The sequence below is a fragment of the Talpa occidentalis genome, unplaced genomic scaffold (genome assembly GCF_014898055.3).
Source record: "Talpa occidentalis isolate TD23 unplaced genomic scaffold, MPIMG_talOcc4v2.1 talOcc4.16, whole genome shotgun sequence".
In the NCBI taxonomy this organism is placed as follows: Eukaryota; Metazoa; Chordata; class Mammalia; order Eulipotyphla; family Talpidae; genus Talpa; species Talpa occidentalis.
In genome coordinates, this window is record NW_023601653.1 from 45,277,552 (window position 1) to 45,291,623 (window position 14,072).

A 14,072-nucleotide genomic window follows, 5' to 3' on the forward strand; every position below is an offset into this window, starting at 1 on the left:
GTGCCTAGGTACAGTGTTAAGAAACGCCCGTTTTTAAAAAAAATAATCACACGACCTCGTAAGTATACATGTCATTTTGCAAATGAAAAATTGCAGAAATTAAGCACAATTTCCAAGGTGGTCAGGGAAAGCAGGTTGAGAATTGGGGACTTGGATTAATTACTATTTCCTTTGTGGTATATTAGTACCCTATTAACTGTAAGGTTATAAGAAGAATTAGGATGTGCTGTAAACCCAGAAAAATGGGCAGAAACAGTAGGGAGGATGGAAATTATTTCATGCAGGAGCCACGTTCTGAAAGGAATGAATGAGTTTGGTCTCCCTTCTTTGCGGGAGCTTTTCAGCTGGAGAGGCAGGGGGAAAGTGCGAAAAGTCTTGAATGCCAAGCTGAGTCTGAGAGCCTCAGCAGCTTCTCGATCAGAGTGGTGGCAACATATTAACTGTATTTTATGACTAATCTTGTTGGGGAATAGATCGGGGAAGTGGAGCTGGAGACAGTCGATGGCTATTGCGAGGGGAGTGCAGGATGAGGGCCCTCCAGTAGCTGAGCCAGAGACCTGGGAGCAAAGTGTTTTTTCTTAGTCATCAGACAGCATTCAGGGAACAAACAAACCCGTTATTTTAACAATGGATCTAGGAGTACTTTTCAAAAATCAGCTACTGTGGCGAACCGGGAAGCCACGAACGCCCTTGCTATCCGCCAGGGGTGGACTCCTGGGTTTGTCATTTTCTAATTATGTAACAGAGAGGAAGTCACCTAGCCTCCCTCCAGCCTCGGCTTCATTTCCTCTCCGTGAAGGGCGACAACTCGCCTTGCACAGCATTTGGTGCAGAAAACAAGCGTCTGAGGCCCCGAGCAATGGCGCTCGGGGCCGGCGCGCGCCTCCCTCCAGGTGTCCTGGGCGAGGGCCGGGCGTCCACGGGCCGGGCTGACCTGAGGCGCCCGGCCCACCTGGGGCCCGGCCCCGCGCGGGGAGACAGGGCTGCCCGCGCCGAGGGGCTCGGAGCGCCGCGGCGGGGGTGGCGGCCAACCCCGGCCCGGGAAGCGGCGGGGCGCGGCGGCCACCCCCGCGCGCCCGCGCGCCCGCCCGGGACTGGCCGCGGGTGCTGGGCCGCGCCGGCCGCGTTTGAAGTCTCCGGCGCGGCCGCTGGTTGGCGGCCGCCGGTCACGTGGGCAGGAGTTTCCCCGACAGCTGGCGGCTGCGTGGGCTCCGGCGGCTCCGAGCTCCGCGGCGCGGCCTTCCCCGCCCCCTCGCCCGCGGCTCCCCCGCCCGCTTCCGCCCGGTTATTATCCGGCTATTGACAAACAGCGGCCGCGGCGGCGACCTCGCGTGCGTCGGCAGCCGAGCCATGGGAGACAAGAAGAGCCCCACCAGGTAACGGCGCCCGGGCCCCGGCCCGGCCTGGCCGGCCGCTCGGCCCTCGCCCGGGCTGCGGGCGGCCGGGCGCGGACGGGGGCGGCGCCGCGGCCGCGCGAGGGGCCGGCGCGGCCGCCCACAATGGAGCCGCGATGGCGGCGGCCGGCGCGCGGCGCGGGGTCCGCGCGGCGGCCGCCCCGAGACCGGCGCCCCTCCCCCCCGGCCTGGCGCGGCGGCCGGGCCCGCGGGGCGGGGGGCGGGGGCGCGGGGCGGGGCGGGCGGCGGGGCGCGGGGCCGGGCGCGGCCTGCCGGTGACCCCGCGCGGCGTCGTGTCCGGGTTGTGTCCCGCAGGCCGAAGCGGCAGCCGAAGCCGTCCTCGGATGAGGGCTACTGGGACTGTAGCGTCTGCACCTTCCGGAACAGCGCCGAGGCCTTCAAGTGCATGATGTGCGACGTGCGGAAGGGCACCTCCACCCGGTGAGTCGCCGGCCCGCGGCGCCCGCCCCGGGGACCCCGCGCCGCGGCGGGAGCGGGCGAGACGGGCGCCGGCGCGCGCGGAACGGGCTGCGCCGCGGGCGAGGGCGCTGAGGGGAGTCCGTCAGTCAGTCCGTCCGTCCGTCCGTCCGTCCGTCCCCGCGGCGCTCGCCCCCGCGGCGCAGTTGGCGTCGCGGGGGGCATCGCCACCCCCAAGCGCACCCTCGGGGGAGCGCGCTGGCTGCATTGTTGTGAGAGTGTGGAGGAGTCGGGGGAATGCGGAGTCCTCTGAGGCGCCGCCGGCGAGCTTTCATGTCAGCGCTCGCTTTCAGAAAGTGTGTGGTGCTCGCCTGCACAATAGGTTAAACTTCTTTTTGACGTCCCGGCGTTGGGAAGGGTCACGTCTAGGTTCTGTGGAGGGTTTTTTTTTATTCCCGTTCTGTGATGTTTGGTAAATAAGTAGTTGGAGGTGAGCCCAGCCTCCGGGACACATTTGATCCTGAAGGATCTGGAGATGTTTCGTGTGATTAAATGGCAGTCTCTTGGACTTCACATGAGTGGACGTGATCTCGGCCTCTCTGCGGGCTTTATTTTCTTGGAAACTTGCAGTAGACTAACTCAGTCTTTCAAAAAGGCACTTGCGTAGATGACTTAAAGGGGATGAAGAAAATCATCCAGAAAATTCAGTCAGGGACGTTCTTGCTCTGCCAGCTCTTAGAAATCTTTTGCCTTTCTGGGAAGGTAACCTTAGGATTAACTCATTGCAATTTGGTTATCGATAGCCTCATACCTGGATAATTTATTTTGCCAATACAGCGTCTGTTAGAAATTAAATTTTCATGATTATAATTTTTTTTTTACAGAAAGCCCACCCAACGTAGGCATAAGATTTAAATATTCAGTAGAAGTTCGCTTTCTAAAAATGAAACAACTGGATTTTTTAAACACCATTTATAGTATTTTCTTAAAATTTGAAATGTGGAGCCAGAAATAGTTGGCAGTAACTTAAAAATTTAAAATTGCTCAGTGAAGCTAGTTTACATACTTGTCTTTTTGTAAGTCGTAATATGCTTTTAATATAGTAATTCCCATATATATTGGGTAAAATACATTAAACATTTTCCAGGACATCCTTTAAAAAGCAGATTTTCAAACATCCCCTAAAATTTGAGGGAATGTCACAGCACATTCTAAAAAAAAGTACCTGTTTGTTAAAATGAATGTGGTAACTATTTTTGGACCAGTGGTTTAAGTATTTTGAAAAGTAGTGTATCTTTATGTCTTTATGTCTGTATTGTAGACGTGGATTTTGTTTAGGTTATATATGTGTTAGTGCTCTGTACTGTTTTGAATGCTCAAATAGCAATTTTCAGAAAATTCAGTTTCTGGAGGCAGGAACTTTAAAGTGCAGACAATTATTATAATCGTAATCTCTAGTACGATGTTGTTGCTTTTTTTGTCCTTCCCTTTCTATTTTCTTGTAGCCACTAGAAAAATACTTGAACTGGAAGAGCCTGTATGTTTATTTGCAAGACAGCAAGGAAGGGGGGATACTAGTGTCCTACTCCACAGCCAGTCTTGAGGTTAGAGGAACCCTGAGAAATAGAATGGCAGCTCAGAAGAGAAGAACAGGCCGAACCCCTGGCACCTGGAAAAAGAAGGAATCTGATGCACAGGAGAGTTGGCCCAGGACAGAAAAGTGAGCCTACTTTAACAGAGGCTTGAGGCCCACATAGGGGCTCCTCGCATTTTTTTATTGGTACATCTAGTTCTTATAGATCCAGTTTTTAGTGGTGGACACATTACTTGAGGTGGACTCAGAGAAGCATTGTCATTTGGATTGAAACTGAAGAGGCTCTGGGCAACTCACCAGAAGTCTAAGGGACACTGTGTTCCTTAAAGTCTACACCACGACCCTCGCAGCCTCTTCCTTCCTCTCTCTGAACTGTCTCTTCTGTTTTGATTTTGGCCCTATGTGAAATAAAAGCTCTCATTTCTCTGTTATCTGTTATTTTCCTACCCCTATTTCTGAAATATAGAGTGAGACTCATGTTTGCATAGAACATTAGAATGGAGTCTCTGATAACGTTAGAAAAACAGGATTAAAAGTCTGCAGAACACTGTTAAGCTGAAGTTTCAGGAGTTGAAAGAAATAATTCTCTGCAACTGACACATTGATTAGCAGTTATTGTAATTGCAGGGGTGAGGTTGGCTTTCACCAAAGCAGGGACCAGGGTAGCTGAGGCACAGATGATGCCCTCTGCTAGGACTGGTCTGCTCTATAGGGCAGAAGTCCCTAGGTCAGACTCACCTTCCATCTGCTTCTGTCTCACTCGCCAAATGTGAGACCAGTTCTAAGCCATCCTAGACATTTGAAAAATCTTTTTTAAACCTCCAGAGAAGATGAAGTCCACAGCCTGTCTTTCAAGTCTTTACTGGCAATTTTTTCCCCCTGAAAGAATAGCTACTTCAAATCTTTGTATTACAACAGAAGAGCCCTTCCTCTGACTACACGCTGGGTAGGTCATGTTTTTTCTGCAGAATAACTGTCTAGAATGAAATGAGGTTACGTCCATAGCCGTTTTCAAATTAAAATGTGATCCGAAGGAGCAACAGTTCATAACTTGACTTAGTTTTCACATTTCTGCCACTTCTATGAATTTCAATTTTGTGTTGGTTGGCCTTCATTACTTTAAATTTGGTCAATCTCTTTTTTCATCTGGACTCTAAGTCACCAGATCATACAGGTACCTGAGGCTTTCTGCATTGTGCTTTTCTAGGAGAAACAATGTTGTGCTTTTGTTGGAGAAATAATGATAAATGTCTGACAGAAAAAAAGTACAAAGATAAAACCATAGGAACAAATTATCATCAGAGTTATCATGTCTTCATCTTTTCATCTCACTGTCTTAAAAGGCAGTGAGTGTCTTAAATATAAAACTGAGAAACTTTAAGAAATCTGTTCTGAATCATCAGAGAAAATGAAAGACTTGGTATAGTCTGGTGATCTGAGACATGGATGATCACTGGGTTAGACAAGCATCTTATTGACACTTATTCATATAGTAATAGCAATTGCTACTTAATTCACAGGGCAGATATTTAGAAATGCAAATGAGTTATTTGTTTTGGTTTTGACCCATGATCTAAATGAGAACTTATAAACCACCTAGTCTATATCACACTTTCAAGTATAATCTCAAGTGTAACAGGTAGTGGTAGATTTCCTTGGAGTAAATTCCAGTAGTGCCTTAGGTTTCTTAGGGATGTTACTTTCCAGAACAATGGAAAAGGCTGCACATAGTAGAAAGAGCACTGGGCGTTAGGCTAGGAGCAAGCTGGGTTCCTGTCTCATTGCAACCATTCATTCTCTGTTCAGCACGTGATTATCGACTGTCTTATCTTATACAAGGGCTGAGCTGAATACTGAATGTAAAATGGTAAGCAAAATAGACGTTTGTTTCTCTTATAAAATTTTACGATTCTGTTGCAACTTTGAATTGCACCAAATTTTACACATGAGGTAGTGTTAGTAAACCTTTGAGGGGAAGCCAAAGAGGTGGAACTTTCCCATTTTTTTTTAAAAGTGTTTATAACTGAACACAGTATTGTGGTTAAATGTAAAAAGAATGAATTATTTCAGTTTCTATAAAATGGGAGTCAGTGGTATTAAGTTCACATTTTGAAGCAACCTTATCTGGTGAAAACCTCCCAATATCATTGTTGTCTTGTCATACCTGCTTTCTAGCTTCTAATTTGGGATTTGGTGGGTTCTCCTTGACTGTTGGTGTGGGAATGGGAGAAAAAATGGAGGACCGTCTCAGTCAGTCCGTTTTTCAGAAATGCAATGCTCCTGAGCCTCTCTCCCCTGTCACTGGAGCCTTTCCAGCTACTGCACAGTTGTTGCTCAGAGACTCCTGATTCTAAGAGGTTGCTTGGTTGATTGGTTTTCCTCTCTGTTATTTTGGGTTAGAGGAGCATGTAGGTTTTATTGCTTACAGAAAAATTTGGAAAGTGATTAGTGTCTGGATAGTCCAGGGTAGTAATTTTCAAAGTGTCCTGTCAACCCTGGGAGGCCAGGAGACCCTTTTGGGGAGTCTGTGAGGTCCAGACTATTTTCATAAATCATACTAAGATGCTATTCACCTTTTTCACTGTATTCGCGTTTGCAATAGTGGTACAGAGGCCATGGTGGGTAAAAAGGCTGTGACTCCTTAGTATGAATCAAAGTGGCGCCGAAATATTGGCCATCTTCATCACTGTGGGCATGCAGTAAAAATAACTCCAGTTTCACTTAAGGCTATCCATGGTGAAGCAGTGAAAGTTGCCAATTTTATGAAATCTTTTCCAGTATTTTGTCTGATGGACTGATTGGGAAGGACAAGTAAAGCACTCTGCTGTGTGGCAAGGCCCTGTGGTTGATTTGAGGGAAGCCCTTCCGTAGTTTGAACTGCAAACAAAACTAGCTCCTTTTTTCATAGAACATCATTTTTTACTTGAAAGAATGTCTGGCAAACCGTGGTTACTTAGACTTGGATAGTTCGCAGATACTTAACTCACTGAGTCTGTCACATCAAGGAAAACAATGGAGTGTGTTTGTTGCCAATCATAAACTTTGGCTTTCATGGGAAAATTAGAATTTTTGAAAACATGTAACCACTATAGTGTGCTTAAGAGGTTCCCAGTGCTTTGACAGTCATAAAGGAGGCGGTGATGTCAACCAATGTAGTATCTGATACTGTATCATGAAATTGGTCAATATTTGCAAGACCTGAATAACTCATTGAACTAATACCTGGATGATGTTACAAAACCACATGTGGATGATACATTCTAAGTAAAAATAAGTGTGTGAAAACTTAGTTGTGTTTTCACATTGCACATGCAGCTGAACTTTGAACAACAGTTACTTGTGTGTTTTTATGTAGTATCAGAGGAGTATCTGCAGTTATTTGAAGAGGCTATTGAAATACTCCTCCCTTTTTCATGTACAAATCTGGAGGAATGCAGATTTTCTTTATATTCTCAAACCAAAACACCATATTGCAACAAATTGAGAAAGCAGATATGACAGTCCTGCCTACTGTTAAGCCAGATAGTAGTTTTATAAAAATACACAACTAATATATATATTTAATTTTTTCCCTCAGTTTTTAATTTATATTTATTTCTAATATAGTAGTCCGATAAGTAAGACCCACTGAAACAAATGCTCTTGACTTTTGAGAGTTTCCCTCTTAGCTTTGCCTTCAATATACAACAGACTGACTTCATCAGGCATTCGTTTTCCTTCCTTTGTCCTTTGAGTGTTGTCTTTCTGATAATCTAGTGATCTAGTTATGGCATGCAGTGGTGACTTCTCGTCGTCTTTCCATGTCACCGCCAGTGTATTTGATGTTGACCTTTAAACTTTCTTAATAGACATTCTCCTTCCTTGATCTGGTAGCACTGCTTTACCCAGTTTTCCTTATGAAACGAGGATCTTGCCTCTGAAATCAGTTTCTGCCTATCTGAACCTGGCTTCTTGTCTGTGTTTCTTACTGTATGTGACATAGGCCTTTCTGGAACCTAAGCTAGGAACCACCTATTGTTTCAACTGTGAGTCCCTTTATTGCCTCTCATGTGCAGTTGTCCTCAAGATTGTCTCTCAAATTGGCCCCTTTTCCAATTTATGTCCCTTAGTATAGAAGCCAGCATTATTTCTCTCTTGGAATATTGGACAAATTGATCTGTTCACCAGAATGCTGCTAATGTCTTCTCTGTTGAAATCTGCCTGATTATGTTGGTTCCTGTATTAAAAAAAAAAAAAATCTAGACCTCTCATGACTACTGAATCAAGATTGAACTCCTGAGCATGGTATTCAAGGTTATTATAATTCATTACTTTTCTAGCTTTATTTCCTGCCTTGAGTCCCAATCTGTCCTATGCTGTATCAGCACTAAAGTATTTTTATCAGCGCTAAAGTATTTTTTATCAGATAGTTCTTTTTTTTTTTTTCACATTTTAAAACTACAGGTTTATTAGGAAAAGGAGAAAAGAGAGGCACCTGTACAGTCACAGGTGGGCAGGAGAGCTGCTGTTCCTGTTGCACCCTTTGAAAGGTTTGGAAAAAGAAACACCTGCATAGTCACAGGCAGGCAGGAGCGTTGCGTCTTCTCATGGAACTTCCTAAAAGGAGTCCTCTGAAAGAGTTCTGTGGGATTCCTACCCTCACCCGCAGCCAGCAAACTTACTGATTCAATCTATCCATGTCTATGTCATTATTCCTCCTAGAGAATTGCCATATTGTCCTGTAATTGTCTGGATGTTTAACTCCCCTACTGCACAGAGGCCGTCTCAGCTTACTTTGAGCAAGTTGAGACGGTCCCTGTGAGCAAAGGTCCTGGAAGATTGTAGGAATTTAATAAACTTTTTCAATTACTGGCCCTTTAAATTTAATGATTACTGTTTGACACCAAGTATTGCTTTTCCAATAATTTTCCAGACAATTTTGTCCATAATTTGTGTTACTGTTATTTCAACAATGATATTATATACCTTTGCATTTTATGGCATGACTTTGGGAAGCTATATGTCTATTTTTTTTAATTATCTCATTTATAGCCATTAGGTCTTGTTATTTCATGTGGTCTATGTAGTACATCTAAATATGGGAGATCTTTTTTTGAGTAAACTATTGAAGTCATGAAGGAATATAGCACATTATGAAATACATTTTATTCCTCTTAATTTGTAAGTTTTCTGTTGAATAATTTTTATAGTTAAGATAGTTGACATTGAAGACCTATCAAAAACTAAAATATGTTAAACATAGATTTATGGTATTCGAGATTGTTTGATGATTAAGAAATTGTTTAGAATTCAGATTTTGCATTTAACTGTATTGAGTTTAAAGTTAAATCAGAACTAATTAAGCCTAATTACAATTAAAATTAAAGTAATTTTTACCTTATGATAAAGATAGTATTTTATCTGTGAACTTGTTACTTTTAAAGATAAATCAGTTACATAAATTACCATATGCTTATATATAGCAGTTAGGCAGACATTAAGAAAATAATGGGAGGGCCTCCCCTGGTGGCACAACTGTTGAGCGCTGGGCAGTTTCTGCAGCCCCGGTTCGTTCCCCGGCTGCCAGCGAGGATCCCACACACAAAAAATAATAATAATGGGATATTTTGTGCTTCTTTACTCTTGTCTAGAGTCAAATCAACAGGAGCAGTTGCTAATATTTTTCTAGAATTCTGATGTTTTGCCTGTTACAGTTTTTAAAACCAAGCTCACACGTCTCTTCCCTGTGACATTTTCTCAGGCTATCCCAAAATAGTCTTCCTTGGTCCTCGTTTTCTTTATTGAGGGACCACTGGTTTTACAACGCTGTATGTGATTTAGGGGAGTAGGTTCACACATCCACAGGTATATGCCACCATCCACCCATCAAAGCACCCACAGCCCTTTACCATTGGTCCCCTTCTGCCTGGGTTCCTGTCCCCACTTTCCCTCACCCCCCTTGCCTCATTCTGCAGTCATATGTCTAGGATTTGTTTTGGTTTAGTTTTGTCAGTTCCTTTGTTTTGCTTCTCTGTATTCCACATGAGTGAAATCATCTGGTATTGGTCTTTCTCTTTCTGACTTATTTCATCCAGCATCACCCACTTCAGTTCCATCTGTGTTATTGCAAACTGTGTGTATCTTTTGTTCATACCTCTGATTGTGAGCCCATGTCTCGCCAGCATTTCCTCATAAACCCAGGTGCCCTTTCTGTCTTTGTCAAGAAGCTTAATCTTCTCTCAAATGACCAGTTATCCAGAGAGGAGAGATGTTTTGATTGAAGCTATGGGAGTAGTTCTGTTCTCTTTCTGAATAGTGTCCCACAATCAACTTATGGTGCTTACCTTTGTTATATGATTTAGCATTTCTTTTTTTTTTTTTTTTTTAAGATTTATTTATGCATACAAGAGCTGGGGTGTAGACCAGAAGTATGGAGAGGTGAGAGGATTCACCAGGGACAGAGCAGGGAGCAGAATAGGCAGATGTACCGAAATACACTGCTGAGGGGAGCAGCGGGCTAGTCAGGAGAGATCTGTCCCACCATTTGAGTAGCTCCCTGGCTGGGGGTTGAATCCATGCTGCAGTGGCTGCTAACAGCCTCATAGTGCTGAGACTTAACCCTTTGCGCCACCAGGGGGGCCCCTGATTTAGCATTTCTATTTCTGTTACATGGATGTGTTAACGCTCTTGTTAAGCTAAGCATTTCTGGAGGAAAATGAGTTTTTATTATCTTTTTCTGAAGCTGCTTTTCAAAGTGCTTGTGAAATAATAGATGCTTGAGAAAGGTTTGTTGAAGAAGGGATAGAAGTTTTTTGTAAACTTTGAAAAAGTTAGAATTCTGATACAGGTCATGTCAATCATGAGTAAATGGTGAAACAAAATTCTGGAGTTCTGCATATTCTTACTGGTACATAGGTGCTCAGAATTATGTTAGGACTACAGAATTGTGGAGGAAACCTAGTCCTGGCCCACTAAGAGTTTGAATTCCAGCTTGTTTGCTAATGAGTCAACAGAGGAAGCAATTCAAAATTAATTTTTCAATGAAGTCCTAGTTTTTGGAGAAGTCCTATGCTCAAATTAAGTATGATATCAATTATTTTTGTGACTGTTTTCTCCAGAGCATGCTTGGTACTTCATCATTCCAGACACCATCTCTCTTGAGAATAAAATAATTTTATAATAGAACTACATTATTGAATTTAATGTTTCTTCAGTTATCTTGTTGGTGATATTGGGAGTGATCTTTTGTATACTACTCAGTTTTCTTTCCTTTTCTTTAAAAAACAGGGCCTCCCCTGGTAGCACAGCGGTTGAGCGCTGAGCTGTGAAGCTGCCCACAGCCTCTGCTGCGCTGGTTTGGTTCAATCCCTGGCCACCGGCGAGGGTCCTACATGGCGTGCAGACCTCTCCTGCTGCTCCCGCTACTCCCCTCAGCAGTGTATTTCTTCAGTCTGCCTGTTCTGTTCCCTGCTCTGTCTCTGGTGAATTCTCTCACCCTCCTGCGCTTCTGACTGTTCCCAGTGCTTGTATAAATAAATAAATAAATCTTAAGAAAAAAATCATTGAGGGCTTCTCTGGTGGTCTAGGGGGTTAAGGCTCAGCACTATCACCACTACAGCCTGAGTTCGATCCCCAACCAGGGAGCTGACCCACATGGCACAGCAGACCTCTCCTTTCTCACTCTTTGCTCCCCTTAGCAGTGTATTTCAGTAGATCTGCCTGTTCTGCTCCCCTCTCTCTCTCTGGTGAAGCCCCTCACCCCTTGCACCTCCGGCCTACACTCCAGTTCTTGGATACATAAACATAATTTTTTTTTTTTTAAAAAAAAGTATTCAAATTTTTGTCATTGTGACTTCGATAGTAAATTCTTAACCAGTGTTTATTGAATACCTACTGGTTTTGTTTATTGGCTTTCAGGGTTGCTAAAAACTCTAAATATATGTGATCTGTGATTGATAATCATTATTTAAAAATATTCAGTATTCACTCCATTCTGTGTTACTCCATTTCATAATATTGCTTATTATGAAAAACACAGACTTACTAAGAATTTTAGAGCTGGAAGGAATCTCTTAAGAGCTTCCAGAGTTTTTAGTCATTTTCTGAGACTAGTTTTTAAAATTACTTGAAACATTAATGACAGAAAGATAAAGATAATCTCAGAGGGAAGATCGTATGGAGTAATCAGAGCAGTGTGATGTTGTTTTTTAAATGTCTAAAATGGGTAGAGGCCACTATTGTTTGCAAATCCTTATTTGGGATTTTCTTGCCAAGTGTGGTGGTTTCAGGTTGTGATATTATCATAGAGAATTACTAACTAATATGTAGTGGTCTGCTGGATGAGTTTTCTCCTTTTTTATTTTTTATTTTTGGGAACTCATGGCTCTAACCAAATATTCTCTTGATGTATAAGAAAACAGTCCTGAAAAGGTTGTGTTTTGTTCAAGGTCAGTAGCTGGTTAGTGTCAGGTTCAGATTTCTGGATTTCTAGTTAATTACCTTGCTGTGGTCGCATTTCAGTTTGCTAGCTAGCAGCCTCTTCAGTTTTCTTGTTTGTTTTTCTTTTAAGAATGTCTTCTTGCAGTTTTCATTATGCCTAGATCTAGTTCTGTATATTTTAATAACTTCTGACATTAAATTTAGTACTTATAAGTAATAGAAGAACTTTTATTACATGCTGGGTTAGCAGCATAGTGGAGGAAGAATAAAATGTCTATCAATTATTTCCCTTTGTTAATTAACTTGTTTGAAGTACAAATGTTAAATTTCAATTTGATGTTTTTTCTCATTAATATAACATTTGTTTATATTTCTTTTTTTAATTTAAATATATTTTACATCATTGTTCATTTCTGTGCAGTGTTTGCTTTTTCCTCTCAGGTGTCATTCTTGTAAGAGTCCCACCACTAAGTCACCTGTGCACCATCACCATAGTCCCTTGTGCTCTTACTTCCCCTGGTTTGATCCCTCTGCCTCTCCCTCCCTTGCAGAATGTCTCTGATTTATAGTTGCCCACTAATTTTGATTTTTTATGATTACTGTTATTTTTCCCCCCTATCCCTTTTTTGGTTCCCTTATATTCCTCCTATAAGTGAAACTATCGAATATTTTTCTTTTTCCTTCTGGCTTATTTCACTGGCATCATCCCTTCCAGCTCCATCCACATTGCTGTGAATGGCACAAGTTTATCTTTTTGATCGCTGAGTAGTATTCCATTATGTATATAGACCACACCTTCTTGATCCAGTCATTAATTTTTAGGCATTTGGGTTGTATCTTTCACTTTGAAGTTTTATAGTAACATTTGTTGTGCCATATATCCTGACTTCTTTTTTTTTTTTTTTTAAGATTTATTTATTTATACAAGAACCAGGGTACAGGCCAGATATGCGGGAGGGTGAGAGGATTCACCAGAGACAGAGCGGGGAACAGAACAGGCAGACTGACAAAATACAGTGCTGAGGGGAGCAGTGGGCAAGCCAGGAGACGTCTGCTTTGCCATGTGGGATGCTTGCCAGCCGGCCGGGATCGAACCCACACTGTAGAGGCTGTGGACAGCTTCACAGTGTGGTGCTCAACCGCCTGCACCACCAGGGAGGCCCCATATCCTGACTTGTTTGACATCAGTTTGTTTAGGAGAAAAATTCCAGTAAATATTATTTTCCTCCTTTAATTTGTGAAATAGATGCTAATAATTATTAGTATAATAGCTCATTTTATGTTTTATATATATATTTTGGACATGTGAGTTGAACCACTTCAACTTTTCATGTTTTGTAGTCTGGCTAAGGTGCTTTTGGCACAGTCATATATGTGGGTGTATAGATGGTACATGTAGATGCATCTCTCATATGTAATAGGATGTACAAGATACAGTCAACCTATAATATCAGCAGACAGATACTATTTGATGCCAGAGAAGTAGTTGCTCATAAATAGAGATGGAGGTGAATTTGTAGAGTGGGCAGAGTTGTTTTGCCCTTCTTTCATCTTTTCCCCCCTTTTTGCTATTTAGGGAGGAGACCCAAAGTCTGCTTCCTAGTATTCATTTCTACTATCTTTAAATGCTTTTTTTTTCTTTTTACTTTTTAAAAATACTTTGTATTTTTTATTTATACAATAGCTGGGATACAGGCCAGAGGCATGGGAGGGTGAGAGGATTCACCAGAGACAGATTGGGAAGCAGATCAGGCAGACAGAATGAAAGCACTGCTGAGGGGAAGAGCAGGCACGACAGGAGAGGTCTCCCACTCCATGTGGGAATCTCCCTGGCCAGCCAGGAATCAAACCCGCTCTGCAGAGGCTGTAGACAGTTTCACAGTGCTGCGCTCAACCTGCTGTGCCACCGGGGAGGCCTCTAGCCTATCTTTAAAAATGTTCTGATTCTTTCATTTTCTTCATTTCACGACTTCCTTCACCATTTTCTCCACATCTTCTTTTACTAGAAAATCTTTTCTTTTTTACATAAATCTGAATAAGGTAATTATTTCAAGTGTGAATATGAATTACCGGGACATAGCAGGTAGTGTTACCATTCCCATTAAGATAGTTTTTTTTTTTTTTTTGTGGGACCCTTGCCGGTGGCCAGGGAATGAACCGGCACTGCAGAGGCTGCGGGCAGCCTTGCAGCCCAGCGCTCAACTGCTGTGCCACCAGAGACACTCTATGGGGGGAGGGGGGCAGGGAAA

At 43.1% G+C, this 14,072-nt stretch overlaps 1 protein-coding gene across 3 annotated transcripts in view; it reads left to right on the forward strand.

Annotated features, from left to right (window-relative positions):
• The first annotated feature begins 1,253 nt into the window (after window positions 1-1,253).
• LOC119247583 (YY1-associated factor 2) overlaps window positions 1,254-14,072 on the forward strand; it is an 87,108-nt gene continuing 74,289 nt past the window's right edge. For all 3 annotated transcript variants that reach the window (XR_008552215.1, XM_037514137.2, XM_037514136.2), the window contains exons 1-2: window positions 1,254-1,376; window positions 1,710-1,835. Coding sequence is in view for 2 of the 3 variants with exons in the window: in XM_037514137.2 (XP_037370034.1) it covers window positions 1,351-1,376; window positions 1,710-1,835 (152 nt within the window). In the remaining variant the exon portion in view is untranslated. The remainder of the gene's footprint in view (window positions 1,377-1,709; window positions 1,836-14,072) is intronic.